This window comes from Salvia splendens, chromosome 11 (assembly GCF_004379255.2).
Source record: "Salvia splendens isolate huo1 chromosome 11, SspV2, whole genome shotgun sequence".
NCBI lineage: Eukaryota > Viridiplantae > Streptophyta > Magnoliopsida > Lamiales > Lamiaceae > Salvia > Salvia splendens.
Window position 1 is genome coordinate 31,810,504 of NC_056042.1, and position 16,946 is coordinate 31,827,449.

The following is a 16,946-nucleotide window of genomic DNA, read 5'->3' on the forward strand; positions in this document are numbered from 1 at the left end:
CATAGAAGTGTATGGATAAGGAGAATGGATACTGAAAAGACTCATGTTGGAGAACAAACTTGCAGGATCAAAATAAAAGCATTAAATTAGCAAAACTTGCCAACTAAATTTTCTTACATAACAATTACTAGGAGAGTACTCCTAGCAACAAAATCTTGATGAGATAACCACTGCCAAAACTGGATAGTTGGATTATTCAATACCTAGCTGAAGCTGCTGAAGAAGACATTCAAAATTGGAGACTTAGAGCCTAAGGTAGACAAACTCCTCAACGGCTGAGATTTCACCAATCCTCTTCAATGACTGCTTGCTCGGCTCTTCGTCTACTCCGATGGCCATCACAGCTTGCTTCCTAGGGGCTATCCTTCCGACGGTCATGAAGCTTACGTTCACATTTTCCTGTCCCAGAATGCTACCCACTTTCCCAATCATCCCTGGCTGATCAACTTGCCTGCACAGAATCAGACTGCCTTCCAAGCTCACATCCACTTCGAAAGACCCCACCTTTGTCAGATGTGGAATTCCATCCTTGACTCGACCTTCCACTGTGACCTCACCAGCATCGGATATGGCACTGGCAAATTTCGAATCAACGTTTGCAATCTGGACTTGGACCGACTCGAGTGGGCTTTCAGGTGAACCGTCCAGGATGATACGCTCCTCAGTTATGCGGAGCCCCCTCTGTTTGGCCGTGAAATCAGCATTCACCAAATTCACGAAGACACTTGAGATGGGCTCTATCAGACCCTTGATGATCATGGCGCGGAGCAGCCGTGTGTCTAGATCATCTGGAGCCCTAGCGGATGCATATGTAACTTTCACAGTTTTCACGCCACTCCCGCCTGCAACCAGTTGGACAGCAAGTCTGCCGAGCTTTTCAGCAAGGGCAACATAGGGCTTCAGCTCAGTGAGAACCTGCATTCAAGGAAATCATACAACAAAACCTTCAGCAACTTATGATTTCCTTAACAAAATAAGAGGGCAGTTTGATTACTAGAGAGTTCATCAGAAGACATTATTGAATTAAAAAGTTCCAAGGGCTATGGCAGAGAATGAAAAGTTTCAAGACAACCCTAACATACCACAGAGTACTACATCATGTGAACAAGTTTCTTGTTTATTACATGTTCATGTGACTACTTTTTGATAAAAGAAACAAAAAAGGTATACTTTTGATCTCAAACTTGACACTAGTAATAGAAAGATTGAGTTCAAAAATTTAATTCCAAAAAACATTTCACCAAGAAATACATATACAATAGCCCATTCAGGCTATAGTTTGCTTTCATAATTGGGGGATGCAAGGCACCTATGACTAACAATTTTTTTAGTACCTGAGTAGGAACCATTGGTGCATTGACAGCAGTTGCCGCAAGTTCCCCCTTCAACGCCCCTACCACAGCTTCAGCTATTTCAATGGCAACTCCTTCCTGAAAGTAAATTTGTGATAAAATTATAAACACAAACAAGCAGAAATAGCGATTGAGATGAAAACTAAGCTTTGAGAAGTGTCCAACAAACCTGAGCTTCCATCGTGCTGGCACCAAGATGTGGTGTAGCAATCACATTCTCATGCTGTACCAACTTGCTATCCTTGGGCGGTGGCTCGACTGTGAAGACATCCAGTGCTGCCTAGAAAGAGAGACGAGAAAATCAACAAGTGCTTCTTACTAAAAAGATTCATTAAGGTATCAGTCAATTATTTATAGCTGATTCATAACAAAATTATACCTGTGCTACAATGCCAGCATCAATGGCCCTCACCAATGCTTCTTCATCAATCACACCTCCACGAGCAACATTGATGATTCTAACACCCTTTTTCATCTTCGCAAAATTTTCATCATTGAGAATTTTTGATGTAGCAGCGGTGAGTGGCATGTGAAGTGATATGAAATCAGCCATTGAAATAGCCTCGTCAAAGCTCACAAGCTCTACACCTATTGCCCGAGCACGGTCAGCTGGAGCATAGGGGTCGTGCGCGACGACATGCATACCGAGCCCCTTTGCACGCCTAGCAACTTCTGATCCAACCTTACCGAAACCCATCACTGCCAGCGTCTTGCCAACAAGAGACACACCAACGTATTTGTTCCTCTCCCATTTACCTAGATAGATTACAACACAATAACTTAGAGCAATTCGACAAGAATCAGCACCAAAAAGAGAATGAAAATAATGCACTTTTTTCATCCCCTCAAAAGAAAAGAGAATGAAAATACTTTTTACAAAAGTTGGTGGCATCTTTATACCTAATTGAATCAAACACCAAAAAGAATAGATTATAATATCCAACAAAAGATCCATAGAGGAGAAAGCAAGTTGAACATTCGGTAGAAGAAATCCAGAATTCGCCAACGGAATTCAAAGCAAAATCAACCTAATTCAACTAAGCATTTCTATAAAAAGCTAAGCTGGTGTCCAATTGAATCAAACAGCAGCACACAAATCATGTCGAGATGTTCCAATCAATGACTAACCAGCTTTCACAGACGCGTCGGCTTGAGCAACATTCCTAGCCATGGCGGTAAGCAGCGCAATGCCGTGCTCCGCGGCGGCGACGGTGTTAGCAGTCGGCGCATTCACCACGAGGCATCCGTGCTCGGTCGCCGCCGCCAGATCCACGTTATCGATCCCGACGCCGGCCCTGCCGACGACCTTGAGCCTCCCGGCGGAGGACTCGAAGACGTCTCGGTTGACCTTGGTCCCGCTCCTGACAATCAGCGCGTCGCAGAGCGAGATCTTGGTGCAGAGCTCCTCGGGGCTGAGGTTGTAGGAGCAATCGACGTTGGCGAACTCCTTCAGGAGGCTCAGCCCGGCTTCGCCGAGCTTCTCCGAGACGAGGATCGTCGGCTTCGCGTCCATGGAGAGGACGACGAAGCGGCGGGGCTGGTGGCGGAGGGAGAGGCTGCTGAGGCCGAAGGCGGCGTGGAGGGGGCGGTGGAGCAGCCGTGAGGCGGCGGTGGATGGCGACGAGAGCTTGAGGGTTGTGGACGAAGCTGACGTCGCCATTTCAGAAACGGTGGTGGTGGGTGCTAAAATGCGCTGGGAGTGTAGTGAGTGCGGCTTGGAGTGTGAAGTCGGGGGTTTATATTGTTTTAACGCTGGGGTTTAGGCACCGTGGGTAAAATGGGAAATTTCCATATTTTCAATGTCAAATTCCATCTGTATATCTAAAAATATCGGTGAAGATAGAAATTTAGAATTAAATACTTTTGAAATTAGTTAAAAAAAACATCAGAACAAATGGATAAACTTCATTTATTATTGTTTACCTTATTTGTTTTGAGGTTATACAAAATCAGTTTGTATAAATTTCAGATAACCTATTTTCATCTCTTTTGGTTAGTACCGTTTAACACATTATTAATATAAGGGAAAAAATATAATAAGAACAATTTAGACATTGTATGTTTTATCCATCAATTTCATGCAAAGTGACCAGATATAATACTACAGTATAGAGTATATTATTATTTAAATAAATAATATATTGAAAATGTAATCTCTATTCTAAATTATCAGTTTTTATCTCTGTTTTATGGATAAAAAACACACCCTGAAGCTGAACCATGCTGAAAAAAAATCTAATTTCCTGAAAGTTTTTATTTTTTTAAGTTTATTGCTAATGTGTTGTCAATGTCAATATAATAGATTGGTGATTTTCACTGAGTATTTTAAATGCAAAATATAAATATTTTGCCTAATTTATGAGTCATGATTTTTTGTCTATTGTATATTAATCACGATTTGCATATTTTCAGCTTGGCGAAATAAAAAGAATCGACTGTAAATTGCAGAAATCTATAATTAAGAGATTTTAAGTGCACCACATGTCCACATGTATAAGTTTCGCTAAATTTTTTTTGACATTATAAGTTTCACTAAAATTAGGTTTTCCGAATACTTTTATAATCGGTTGTTTTCTTCCGGTTATTATTGCGAAAAAAATACACTAGCAATCTAGCATTGTGACGTAGTATCACGTTATGCATACTAGAATATGATATACTCTCTCCGTTCCAATTAAGTTGTCATATTCCTTTTCCAAACGTCCTAATAAAATTGAGTTATTTCCTTTTTTGATAAAAAATAAAATATTCAATCGCTATTACTTTATTAAATCAGTTACTTTATTCTCTTTTCATCTCATCTACCTTTTTCCATCTACCTTTTTCCCTCTTCTATTTATTTTACTTTTATTTAATCTATTCAAGACAATTTCTTAATATTTGTGTCCAAAAATTTGGTACCAACTTAGTTGGAAGGAGTATCAATTTTAAAAATATAATTATGTGTTTAAAATAGAATTATGCATGTCACTTATGAAATTTAGTGTAAAAAATGACAAATGGAGTTATTATTAGTAGTATTGTGGCTGTAATCAAATGAGTATGAGTTTGTTGAGATCCCAAATCCCCAACTTGCCTTGCTCTGGCAGCAAAATTTATTGATTTTCAATGAGGAGAGGTTGGTGGGGTGAAGTGGTCCATTTCCCAATTTATTTTACCTAATTGATTTCATTTTTTGACTATATTAGGGTAAACAATCAAATCTATCCCAACCTCAAACCATTTTTCGCATTTATATATATTGGAGTTAAATCCATTTAATTATGGACAAATCCAGATCGAATTAATAAAAAATAAGAACCGAAACGCCAAATTTAAAGCATAGCAAAAAATTTGAGTATTTAATATTGGACTTAAAAGCAAGTACTGAGCATTTGGATGAGAATTGGACTATAGAAACTGATTTATCAGCCCATTTGAATATGGGCCTTAACATTCACCTTATTTAGATCAGAAACGTTACACTTACATACTACTACTATTTGACTTTCATTTAATATGAATTTGAAATTATAATGGGTCATCACATTTTGGATCAAGCTCGCACGGATTTATTTTTGGGTCACTCCCAAAAGGCCCCCGAACTAATTGAGGTTGGACATGAATTATATATACCTTCCAACTCCCCTCACCTATCTGATGTGGGATGAGTTTGTAACCCAATAAACCTTCCCTCAAACTGAGACCATATCGGGAACGCAGTTGACACGAACATGGGTCGTTACAGCCCTGGCCCCTAGGTCATTCTGGGCCCGACTCTAACCCGAGTCCTTCAGGGCCCGACCCTAACTGGAGCTCATTCAGGCCCGACCCAAACTAACACTAAAACCTACGATTAGGTAGAAATAAAATGAAGGATCTCTTTCAAGACTTTACATTTAAATTAAGGAGTACTTTACATTTTTATTGAATTTGACCAACCTAATAAAAAAAAATCTTCGGATAAGGAGCATGCTATTCATTTATTTATGATTGGTCAATTGACTTTTGTTATTAAAATTTCTTAAAATTACTCAAATTTAATTAACTGTCGGCTACCCTCAAAATGGGTTGATTGCAAAAGTTGATTAAATTTTCCTAATAAAAAGGGCAAATCTAAAAAAAGTGACACCCGCATGCACACATTCCACTTTTAATTATGAACAAAATTCTCCATTTTCATATTCTAAGTCAAAAAAGACCAAAGCAGAGGGATCCCTCTTTATCCGATAATCATTGGTACTACTACTTAACACCACATGGATATTTCTCCAAAACATGAAGTGCATCTCTCATGCAAGGTCTTTTTTGAGGGACCAATGAAGCACAACTAAAACCTAGCTTGAACCAAGCCACCATGCCCTCCTCGTGGGCTGCCACGTCACCCCTTATTGCCATGTCAGCCATTCTCAAGTCCCGGTCCGAGAAGACTTTCCCGGTCAGCAACTCGAGCAACAAGATCCCAAAAGAGTACACATCCCACTTCGGGTGGGGCTTGAGGTTGTTGAGGGACTCGGGCGCATGGTAAGGGGATGTGCATCCCGCGAACACGGCTGGCCCCATATATGGGCTCCTAGTTTCGTGTGGATCGATTTGCAACGTGGTCGATCTCCTACTCCCTAAGTGTTGGACTGGGCCATCGAACTTTTGGGCTTGCTTCCCATAGATGAGGCCGTGGAGCCCGAAATCACTTATTACGGGCTCCATGTCAGCTGTCAAGAGAATGTTGCTAGGCTTTATGTTGCCATGCACATTTTTCTTGTCGTGAATGTAAGTTAGCCCTCTAGCTACACCCTTCACTATATTGAGCCAGGTCATGAAAGGCAAATGGTATGGTGACGACCCAATTTTTCCTAAAATGATAATCAATTAAAAGAATTAGATGATAAAAGAAATGTTGTCAATAAAAGTAGGAGGGAAGGTCAAATTTCATGAAGTCAACACCATTAAAGAAACAACTTTGCAATAAAAACAGAGGATTAGGTTTTAGTCCTTTTTGTTATTGTGCTAAAGGAGTCTTAACTGCTAATCCTGATTAATTTAGCACTTATGACCTAACATTCATGACATAATTCTCTCTTTCCTACACAAATAGGAGGTGAGATAGCACATGCTTTTGGCTTATTATGTGTTTGTATGTAGTATTACTCTATTAGAAAATTTGGACCTTTATTTGCATCACATGGCCTTTGAGCATATATCGCCTCCTTCTTCTGATTCACCAGCGCCGCAGTCGCCGGAATCTCACCGGAGAGACGGTTAAACGAGACGTCAATCGTGGCATTGGCCGGAATCCTCGCCGCGAAGTCCGGCGGAACACCTCCGGCGATCCGATTCGACGAGAGATTAAGATATCGGAGACTCCCGCCGGCAGCGATCCATTGATTAAATTCGACGAAATGTCGAAAACCTGAACCGATCTGATCCCCGCCGGAATCTCGTCGGAGAGGTAATTTCTCCGGAGAGAAACAACAGTTAGATTAGGACTCATCAGCGGCACATTTCCGGACAATTTGTCGTCGGATAAGTTGAGGAAGGAGATAGCAGCGACATCCGCGATCGCCGGTATGGAGCCGGAGAAGGCGTTGCCGGAGAGATCAAGGACGCGGAGGCGTGAAGCGTTGAAGAGCGAACGAGGGAGAGCGCTGCTGAAGAAGTTGCCGGAGAGGTCTAGGGTCTTGAGGTGCGGGATGAAGCCCAAGTCCTCCGGTATGTTTCCGGCGATGCTAGCGTTGGAGAGGGTGAGGCTAGTGACCCGGTAGAAATCCGGGAGGCCGAGGTTGTCGACGCAGGTCCAGAGGCAAGGGGTGGCGTCGTTGTAGTGCCAGTTGTAGAGAAGGGATAAAGGGTCGCTGATGATAGAGTATTTGAGGGAGAGGAGAAGGGTGCCATCTAAGTTGAGAGGTGATGAAGCAGGGAGGAGGGAGAGAAGGAGAAGGAGATGGAGATGGAGATGGAGATGGATGGAGGTGATCATTGTTTCATGGAGCAAAGAGATGCATTGCTATTTCATAAGAGATGAGCAAGTGCTGAGATGTTTGTTTTGGTGAACAAGAAAAATATGAAAGAAAGTTGAGTCGATTGGGTGAAGTAAGCAAGCAAGCATGATTTGTGAAATGGAAATGGTTTTGATATGGGGATGAATGTGAATAAGGTGTGTTGTTTTTTTGTACTTTTATGCTGTCAATAGAAAGCAAGAAAGTGGAATCTTTTGAAATATTTGGTGTTCCTGCTAAATACATTCACTGTGAAATCCATTTTATATGAGCATAATTCCTTTTAATTTTTACAATTTCACAATTTGCATATGATATGATTTAAAAATTGAAAATAGTTGTAGTGCTATAGCATAATGTGACTTAAGTAGGTTTTGGTGTTTGGAGCTTGCTATATGTGGTGGAGCTGCTAGAGGATGACTTCAGCTTGAGATTAACTGAATTGGGATAACTAATATGAGGCTTTGTGGTAATAAGTGTGACTTCATGGGATTGTATAGAGGGGGAAAAGGCTATATAATTTTTGTTGATAGCCCATGCTAATGATATCTCTGTGAAAATAATCATGTGCATTTTAGAAAAAGTTGCTCCAAAAAATGTTTTTTTTCTCTCTTTTTTGAGCCAGTGTCAGGAAAGACTTATGAACAAAAAGTTGCAAGTTTTTAGTCACATAAAAATTCTACATATATCTAATAGCGTATGGGAAAATCCATGGTTAAAATTTTAAATTGAAACCAAACTAGCTTGCCACTAGATATTATTGCTCATTGATAACATTGTAAACCTATATAATAATTCTAGTGACCCAATTTCTCATTCTCAATTACCTCATCGATATAATATTTGAACGATATTAGAGGATGAATTAAAGGTTATGACCACATTATTTGTTGCTATTTGTTTCTTTCTGTAGTGTTATTTTCTCAATTTTGGTGTTTGAATTCGATGTGTATGCTTCTTTAAAATAAGTGTTGTAGTGATATTTACTCAACTTTAGTGTTTGAATTTGGTGTTTATAATGTTCCTTATTCAATAGTATAATTATTTACAATAAATCTATGTGACCCCATTAATATTAATCTTCCAAATCGCCTAGTGTCCATCATCCACTTATAAACTTCCTTGTTCAGTATTAACACCATAATTAAATACTAATCTCTAAATATTTAACCTTATTAAATAGCAGCAATAGAGGAACATTAATCTGATGGATAAATATATTTTCGAATCAATAAAAGTATATTATCCCAAAGCCTGAATTGTCAAATAAGTATATGCATGCTTCGCAGAAATAAACTTTTTTACAATAAGATGAAACATTTTCTGAAGCAAGTCACAAGTTGGTGTAAGAATCCAATAATTATATGTAAAATAGGAACAAAATTAAGAAATCGATATGCATCTGATTTTCTAGTTTAATATTCTCTCTGCGTTTTTCCTCCTTGGGTCATTTGTAAAAATTGATTTATTTTTTTATTTTTGGTAAATTTATCTTTCTAAATAAATATATTTCATTATCCATAAAAAATATTCTAATTACTTTTTTTTCTTTTACTTTGCTAATTTTATAAATTAAATAGTGTAATTCCTCTAGTATTGTTATAAAGTAATAAATTGAAAGAATTTGATGATATCTCAAAGAGGAATCATCTTAGCCACCTGAAAATCAGTATATAATTGCATACTTTTGTGGGACAAAGAGAATACTACTGTAATATTTATATCAATTTGAGCAAATAGGATGAGCTAAGTATACAAGTATTCATGAAAATTGCTGGCATTGTATTGAAACAAAGTGTAGAATCAAGAATGATTAGCTGGTATATCAGTTAGACATCAAACAGGAATTTCATCAAATTAATTTTCTCCACTATACAAAGAAAAAATTGAGCTTGATGAAAATAAAGTTCAGATCTTTAGCCTGAGTGTGATTTTCAAGAAATACACATTCCATTACTTTGTCCATTTTACTTTCATCCCAAAATCGGCAACTAGTGTCTAATTAATTTTCCCATCTTGAGTTGCACTTTAAACATGACTAAAATTAACAACAATTTATGTATCAATCATCCAAGAATCTCCAATTCGATAGCATACCACTAGTTGAAACTTGAAAAAAAAGAGCAAAGTCTAATTTGATAGTATCCACAAGATACAAGGCAAAAATGGGTATTTTGACTGCTTACTTCTTCCAGCTCCATCATACATTCTACTACAATGCTTCAACCTCCTGCTTTAGACAACGATGATTGCGTCTGCTTCCGCAGCTCCACATCAGCATTCCTCTGGAATTGATCCCACCCGCTCCCTTCACTGGTATCCAAATAATCATAAGGAACGGCAGTTTTCAAACCCGGACGAATGCCACAGCGGCTCTCAACAATTTTCAGCTCCACTTCCTTGCCCGACAACTCTCCCAGCTCCTCCCAAGTGTAAAGCAAGGGAAGCGTAGACGCACCCCACGGGTTGAAATCCAAAACCTTAACCCTCCCATCTTTTGTCACATACACATCAAACGTATAGCTCTCAGGTTCAAACTCCTCCTTTATCTTCTCCACGAAAAGCTGCTTGATTGCCTCTTTCAGTTCACTCTTCTTTTCAACAAGGACAGGGTAAAAGTTAGTCACCTCCCGCTGACAAATACCCACCAGGGATTTATCGTGCACAAAGCAACGGAACTCCATCTCAGGGTGCAGAGAAGGATACCATTTCCGCAGTGCAAGGTAGAATCTTGACGGCCTTGATGCAGCCTTGTCCGTGCAGGAATCATACGCATGGAAGAGGTCATGGACGACCGAGTCTGAAGATCGCAGCAAGAGTGCGATCTCGGGGAAATTGGTGCATCTGAGACTCCCGGTCGAGCTCATCCACGCAGCGTCTTTAGGCGAGCTCCAGTTAAGCTTAGGAAAGACAGCACCCCCGAGAGATACAATGGATGCTTTAACCTCTGTTTCTAGCACAGGGAACGAAGGGGGCGGCGTGGATTCCTCTGCTTCGTCTCCGGATCCCTCCCACACAACAAAATCTTCCTCTTCCTCAGGTTTGTGGACTCTATTGGGCAAGGCATCATCGTTTGTGATTGAAATAGGGAGCAGAAACGGACCAGAATCGTCAATTAGGTATTGGACAAAGGACTCGGGAAGCTCGTGAATTGAAGTTTTTATGGATATGGATTTGAATTTAGGGAACCATTCCTGAATTTGACACCTGTTTATATCCTCTGACTTCATTTCAAAGTAAGAAATCACTCACCCCAAAGATGTTCAGTTCTGCATATAAAAAAAACGCTCAGCAGTAGAGATTGAGCTAAAAACAATGAAATCTTTATCTATATCTATGTAGTTTTAGTAGTATTACATTATCACACTGTTAACAGTTCTATTTGGCTCCAATTAAGTAGAGTTATTAAAAAATACTACTCCTACAAAAACTGTTGTCTATTTAATAACTAATCTACACAAAAATACTAATGTTTGAAAGCCAAAATACAAAACTGTTGTGTATAAATAACTGAACTGAGTTAAAATCAGAGCGAGTCGGACATACCTGGCGGTGATCGGCGAGGAGGAGTAGGAAGGAATTGAGAAGAAAAAATAGATATCTCTGCAAAACCCAAAACTTAGTGGAAAACAAATCCCAAAAGTTTCCGGATTAGATAAGTAGAGAGGGGAATAGAAGAGGAGAAATCTTGGAAAGAAGAAGAGTGGCGCGACGGTTTCTGATCTGATTCTAGGGTTCTTTTCTGATTTTTGATTGTCAGTGTTGACAGACGAAATAGGAATTCGAATTGGGTTCGCCTCTCTTATTGGGCTTGGCTTGGCCCACGCCAATTGGGCTAAAATATATTATTAGCATTTAGCGGCATTAACTAAGTAACTCCATTTTATTATAATAACTCACAGTATAAATAATAATGGCGATAGGAATAAGAATCTATCGTTAAATACATTATTTAGTGTCCTATTACTAATATCCTATTTACAGCGTTCTATCATTAAATTTATTACTTGAATAGTATTTATTATACCCCTTTTGTGGAGTATTTATCAACTCTGATAATATTTTTTTTTTCAAGTGACGACAAATTTTTTTGCGTAAGTATCTTAATTTTGTGCAATTAACTATTGACTATAAGAATAAAGTTCAATTAAAGATAAAATAAAAAGAGAATATTGACAAATAAGGAGTGTGACACAAAAGTGGATCACTGGATCTCATCCCATTATTCATAGTCGGGGAATTATGCAAAGAATAATACGCTAGAGACAGAATTTGCTAATAGAAGCATCTAGCATTAGCAAGCACATGTTTATAACTTTGTGTTTTTGGAGTAATACATTTACACAATCAAACGAAAATAACATACTGTGAATCTTTCAAGCAGTATATACACATGAAATCCAGTAAAATAAGTGAACTCAGTTTCCTAAGAAAACAGATGAATTGTCTTATCATAATATCATGATTAGGAGAATATAAGAGGTATATAATCAAGAAAAGTTCCCACCTTCAAATTTGAACAATCAAAATGGTGAAAACATTTCAAATTCAGTTCATGTAGGCTTCTTCTAGAGGACCTAATTAGAGAAGCGTCGTCTCAATCACAAGACAACGAGTATTCATGACTTATGTACTAATGTTAGTTACTGGCATGTTTCATAATATCATCCATTGAACTATTCCCGAGTGGTTACCCTGCACGACCCAATCCTTTGAATGAGAAGCTACAAAATCAGAACTAATCAAACTCATTAGTGTGATCATATCCTGAAATCGACATATGTAGCTGGAGGGAGCAGGCTTCCTCGTCTGGTCGTTGAGACTAAATGGCAAGTAATCACCAAAGGGCACCTGCAATTGCATACATATGTATGTTAGGGATGACATAAGCTCACATCCCATAAAGCAGCACCTTAGATGATATATGGCCAATTTGCCAGAATGATGAGTTCTCTCTATGTTTTTGCACTCTAAATAATGAGGCGTTTACGATATTACCATAGCCACTATATGTCTTCAGCTTGTTTCATGAATATAAACAAAAACTAATCATAGTAAAGGCATTTTCAAGACATAAAGAGAGTGACACATATTGAGAGACATAGCAACAATTACAATGAGTCTACCCCAGGTCTTCTTCTCGTCACGTTGATGGCGCCTTGCCAAGTACATGCTCGTCAATTAAGCGGTACTGCATCTGAGCTATTCTCTGTACTGCATATAGCTTCTCATCTATCAGAGCTTGGTGCTTATCATACAATAGAGGCAGCGTGAAACAAAGTAGGACCCCTGTTTTAATGAATCAAAATTACTCATCAACTAAAGTGAAAAGGCAAAGATAGCATTGCAGAGAACTGACTTACCAATGTAAAGCAGTGTAACAAAGCTGAATAAGCTGCCTATATAGGAGATAAACCACAATCCTAGAGCAAGCTAAAATATATAAAAAAACAAGCATTAATATCTCAATAATCAATATTCATAAGCATTATCAATTTTGCATAGCAACAAAACTATCACACCTGCCAAAAGAGTTTCAAGTCTCCGCCAATTGCAATGGCGTGTGCCATTGACAATGCACGATTTATGCAAACACACATCTCATCAGCAGCCTTCTCAGCCATTTCTTCAGTAACCTCAAGATCAGGGAGAGGTGGCAAAGGTCTAAAACCACGAACATATTCGACGTATTATTCACCAAGAACACCCTTGTCCCCATGACTAATACTACTAATACAAGAACAGTATAAACATTTCTATGTATGTGACTGAATTTCATTTCTGTACCAAAATGACAACACAGACAAAATAAGTCACGGATTATAAACTCATGCAACTTACCTATTGAGAAGTGCTGCAGATTTAGCCCAAAAAAACAAGATTATGACGAGTGAGAACAAAACATTCGATAAGAATGAAAGCAAATCGTATCCGCCCTTTACGAATAGAAGCCATAGAAATGTCGAAGAAACGAGAAAAAGAACGCTCTGATTCCGTTTCCTCCACAGCAAAATGTCAGCAACTGAATCACGAATATAAACATACGCAAATTACCACTGGAATTGATGATACCAGAATAAGGCTATAGCCCAGCCAGCATGGGGGATTGAAATTTCAGAAACTCCCAAAATTGGGGAATGCAGAGATTATGATCAATATGATATGAATGTTGCATGTGTAATTACCTGCACCGTCTCCGAGTGCGAGATAATCAGAGAACCGATGAGGTTCTCCCATGGCCAATTAGGGTTGATCAGAATTGGGAATTCGATGAGAAACGGAGAGATTGACAAGACGGAGATTATCAAAATTTGCTATGTAATTCAAGTACTCTGATATTTCATGAATAAATATTATATTGAATATATTTGCTATATTTTTATTGCATCAAGCTTGTGTATATAACAATGATGATGCCAAATAAAGTTTAGAATAATTGATTTTACAGTTAAAACTATTTGAATTTAGTATAACTAGAAGAAGTGAGTGATATGATTACACACAATTGCAGATTATGTTTGGTGAATCGACATTTATAGAAATTAGAAACCAACAAACTAGAAAGAAAAAAAAAAGACTACTATAAAATTCATTGAATAATTATCTCAAGTGAAGTATCCAGCAACGATTTCACTACAAAGTGGAGTTTTGATTGGGATGATAATGAATTAAACCAAATACAAGTTGATTTTTCACATTCAGATGTTCAAAAAAACTCTAGCTTTAGTCAACAAGATGCCACTTTCAATGTTCGGACAATCTTCACCAAGTCCGGCTTCTGTACTGAACACGAGAACAAACCACAGATGGATCGCCTCTTAAGCTTCCTCATTGTCGGAGTCCCCACCTTCATCTGAAGATTGTTCCTTTTGACCCTCACCACCACCAGCCGTTTTGCACTTTTTGTCTTTCTTCTTCAGCTTTTTCTTCAGACGTTTCAAGCGCTTTTTGGCTGTACGCTCCTCCGCAGCTTTTAATCTTTCTTCCCTTCTCTGGGCGAATTCAGTTATTTCTTTCCTTTTCTGGAAGTCTGCATCCATTCTTGCAAGCCGGTCTTGTTCTTTCCGCCTCATTTGGCGATACTGTCACCATTAATAAGCCCCATAAAAAGTTAGTAAAACTTCCATAGACAGGAGAGAAGCAGACACATAACACATTATCATGTTAAAGGAAAAGCCTTCACAAGCTATTATCAAGACACTCGAAAAAGGATTGTTTCAGCCCAAAGACATAAGCTTAAACAATGACAGAGGCATATAACATGAAATTCAAAAAACAGAGATTCTGCTCGAAATTGATAAATATCAATCCCGGCATGAAGTTGGAAGAATAGTTTTGGCAGAATTCATGAATTATATGTTGACATAGGGATGAAAAAATTGTTTCTTTAGCTAATATAGCATGTAATATCTGCACATGATGGTGGATTTTCAGTTTACCTGTATACTATTATAATTATAAGCCTCTCTGGTCAAGTACATCAAACTACTCATTTCTTCAAATGCTAAAACCAACCAGTTCCATTGCTAATAAACAAAATCATACAACTCTACAACGGTACATTCTGCAAGGACCATTCATAAGCCTTCTCCGTTACCATTTACCTCATGAAATATGCTAACGGAAACCAAACTTCGGCAACAACATGGATAAATCAATTATGAAAATCTTGCATACCACGAACCATATGTGTTTCCATGACTAATAGTGGGGAATAAAAGACAGTTGAGCATGAACTTAAATGAGATAAAGGTTAATCCTGAAAGAGCTCCATCATCAATTGGAGAGCAAAAGAAGATGACAGCGGCGGAGGACGTGGTGGCAGAGTGGCAGGTGCTCTGTCTGCCACCACAACCATCTGCTTATCACCGCCGGCGACGGACGTCGGCCTTCCCGACGATGACATGTTTCTGCAAAACCCTGATGCATGAAAATGGAAATAAGAGGATAAAGAATAAACGTCGAAGACGAGCTGGAATAACACGTGTGCATGGACGCATGCACACGAGAGAAGCTTGGAGAAGATGGACACGTGGCGTGAAGCTTAGTTAGTTAGGAGTTAGTTATAACTTCCATTTCAAGTTAGTTACATAGTTAGTAGTAGCTCACAGCTATATAAGCTGTAGCTCCTTCATTTGTAGCTCTCATTCATTCATATTAATGCAAGTTGCTACTTCTTCTTCACTCTCGTCTCCTTCTCATAGTTCCTTTCGTGTTGGTACAATTCCGGTCGTCGTTCCTATCATCGATGACCCCGATTCCGTACCAAGTGGTAACAGACTTCACGATCCATCACCTGTGATGGTGGAAACCCGCTCCGGCGATCTGCGCCGACTGGAGGAGCCTTTCACGTCTGCCATAGCTGAGTTCGCCGATTCTGATGGCGCGCGCGATTCTGATGAGTTCTTCAATACCGCCGATTCTGATCGTCGGCAGGAGGAGATCGATAAATTTCGGAATACATCTGATGGCAATCGCGATCCGACTATGAAGATGTCGATCCAAAATCCATCGGCAGATCTGCTGCGGATGGAGGAGACAATACGCAAGACCATGAGCGATTTGTTCTCGAGGCTCGACGAGTCCAATCGGAGGCGTGATCAAGCTGCTCGCACTTACGATCAAACCTTTAAGGAGCTGCGGGATGGTTTCGTTGCTCTTCAAGTCCAAAACTCTGCGTTGATGGAGAAGTTTAAGGCTGGTAATGGAGGCAATTCTGCGGCTGTTTCGACCGGATCTAAGGTTGATTCAATCAAGGAGCTGCGTGAGGACCTCCTCGCCATTCAGATGCAGCAGAACGAGATTATGTCTCGCTTTGTTCCGGCGACGAATGGTGTTCCGACTGGACCGATGGCTGGCAGTGCTCCACCGCGTCCACTGTACTTCGCCACTTGTCAATCGAAGGTCGGCTTTCCGATTTTCAGTGGGGAGGATCTGGCTGGTTGGATTCTACGCTGCGATCAATTCTTCACGTTGGATCTAACACCGGAAGAAGCTAAAGTGCGCTTGGCGGTGATCAACTTTGAAGGCCGCGCACTTCAATGGTTCCGGATCTGGTCCAAATGCCAGGATCGTGAGATGTCTACTTCGTGGCTGCTGTTTCTTCAGGCACTCGAGGGGAGATTTGGTGATCCGATGACTGAGCTATTGGCCCTCAAACAAACAGGTTCGTTTGCCGATTATCGCGATCATTTTGAATTGCTGTTTGGTCGTGTGTCCCTCTCTGAATCCTATGCTATTAATCATTTCATAAACGGCTTAAAACCAATTGTTCAAAAAGCAGTGCGCATGTTTATGCCTCAAACATTGGTGCATGCGTATGCTCTGGCTCGATTGCAGGATCTATCTACTTCCCCTCGGGAGGGGAATTCTCAGGGTTCTAGTTCTAAAAGGTTTGTGGCGGCTGATTCTGAGCCTTCTTACCCTACTACACCATTACTTCCCATCCCCTCTATGCCGGCGGTGACACAGAGGAGACTAATAACGGAGGAAGGAATGGCTGATAAGAGAGCTCGCGGGGTGTGTTATGGTTGTGATGCGAAGCAACTGTACTTGTTAGGAATTGATGTTGGGGTGCTGAATCTGGAGTTTGATGAGGAATCTAAGGAGGTTAAGCCTG

The 16,946-nt window shown here is 39.6% G+C and overlaps 3 protein-coding genes and 1 pseudogene across 4 annotated transcripts; all 4 read right to left on the reverse strand.

Annotated features, from left to right (window-relative positions):
* Positions 1-49: 49 nt before the first annotated feature.
* Positions 50-3,052, reverse strand: LOC121753619 (D-3-phosphoglycerate dehydrogenase 3, chloroplastic-like). Its single transcript, XM_042148839.1, has 5 exons — positions 2,481-3,052; positions 1,732-2,108; positions 1,522-1,632; positions 1,335-1,430; positions 50-915 (listed from the first exon to the last, which is right to left on the reverse strand). Exons 1-5 carry the CDS (start codon positions 3,010-3,012, stop codon positions 244-246), a joined length of 1,788 nt encoding a protein of 595 aa, XP_042004773.1. The 5' UTR covers positions 3,013-3,052; the 3' UTR covers positions 50-243.
* A 2,513-nt stretch (positions 3,053-5,565) lies between these two features.
* LOC121754989 lies at positions 5,566-7,473 on the reverse strand (annotated as a pseudogene).
* Positions 7,474-9,326: 1,853 nt separating this feature from the next.
* LOC121756048 (cell division cycle protein 123 homolog) lies at positions 9,327-11,080 on the reverse strand. Its single transcript, XM_042151506.1, has 2 exons — positions 10,874-11,080; positions 9,327-10,596 (listed from the first exon to the last, which is right to left on the reverse strand). Exon 2 carries the CDS (start codon positions 10,555-10,557, stop codon positions 9,550-9,552), a length of 1,008 nt encoding a protein of 335 aa, XP_042007440.1. The 5' UTR covers positions 10,558-10,596; positions 10,874-11,080; the 3' UTR covers positions 9,327-9,549.
* A 734-nt stretch (positions 11,081-11,814) lies between these two features.
* On the reverse strand, positions 11,815-13,641 carry LOC121755123 (reticulon-like protein B11). 2 transcript variants are annotated; one of them, XM_042150412.1, is made up of 6 exons: positions 13,513-13,641; positions 13,169-13,349; positions 12,850-12,991; positions 12,691-12,760; positions 12,454-12,616; positions 11,815-12,178 (listed from the first exon to the last, which is right to left on the reverse strand). In XM_042150412.1, the coding sequence occupies exons 1-5, from the start codon at positions 13,562-13,564 to the stop codon at positions 12,471-12,473; spliced, it is 591 nt and encodes a 196-aa protein (XP_042006346.1). In that variant the 5' UTR covers positions 13,565-13,641; the 3' UTR covers positions 11,815-12,178; positions 12,454-12,470. The 2 variants fall into 2 exon arrangements, with proteins under 2 accessions (XP_042006346.1, XP_042006345.1); XM_042150411.1 differs by having other exon boundaries at positions 12,443-12,616.
* Positions 13,642-16,946: the final 3,305 nt, after the last annotated feature.

What these genes read in the sequence shown, in the direction of transcription:
- LOC121753619 (XM_042148839.1), bottom strand. Translation starts at nt 3,012, where the DNA reads ATGGCGACGTCAGCTTCGTCCACAACCCTCAAGCTCTCGTCGCCATCC. An exon ending in CGACGCGTCTGTGAAAGCTG is followed by an intron (nt 2,109 to 2,480) that starts GTTAGTCATTGA and finishes TAATCTATCTAG; the next exon opens with GTAAATGGGAGAGGAACAAA. An exon ending in CACCAATGGTTCCTACTCAG is followed by an intron (nt 916 to 1,334) that starts GTACTAAAAAAA and finishes CCTTGAATGCAG; the next exon opens with GTTCTCACTGAGCTGAAGCC.
- LOC121756048 (XM_042151506.1), bottom strand. Translation starts at nt 10,557, where the DNA reads ATGAAGTCAGAGGATATAAACAGGTGTCAAATTCAGGAATGGTTCCCT.
- LOC121755123 (XM_042150412.1), bottom strand. Translation starts at nt 13,564, where the DNA reads ATGGGAGAACCTCATCGGTTCTCTGATTATCTCGCACTCGGAGACGGT. An exon ending in TCTGCAGCACTTCTCAATAG is followed by an intron (nt 12,992 to 13,168) that starts GTAAGTTGCATG and finishes TCGTGGTTTTAG; the next exon opens with ACCTTTGCCACCTCTCCCTG. An exon ending in ACTTGAAACTCTTTTGGCAG is followed by an intron (nt 12,761 to 12,849) that starts GTGTGATAGTTT and finishes TATATATTTTAG; the next exon opens with CTTGCTCTAGGATTGTGGTT.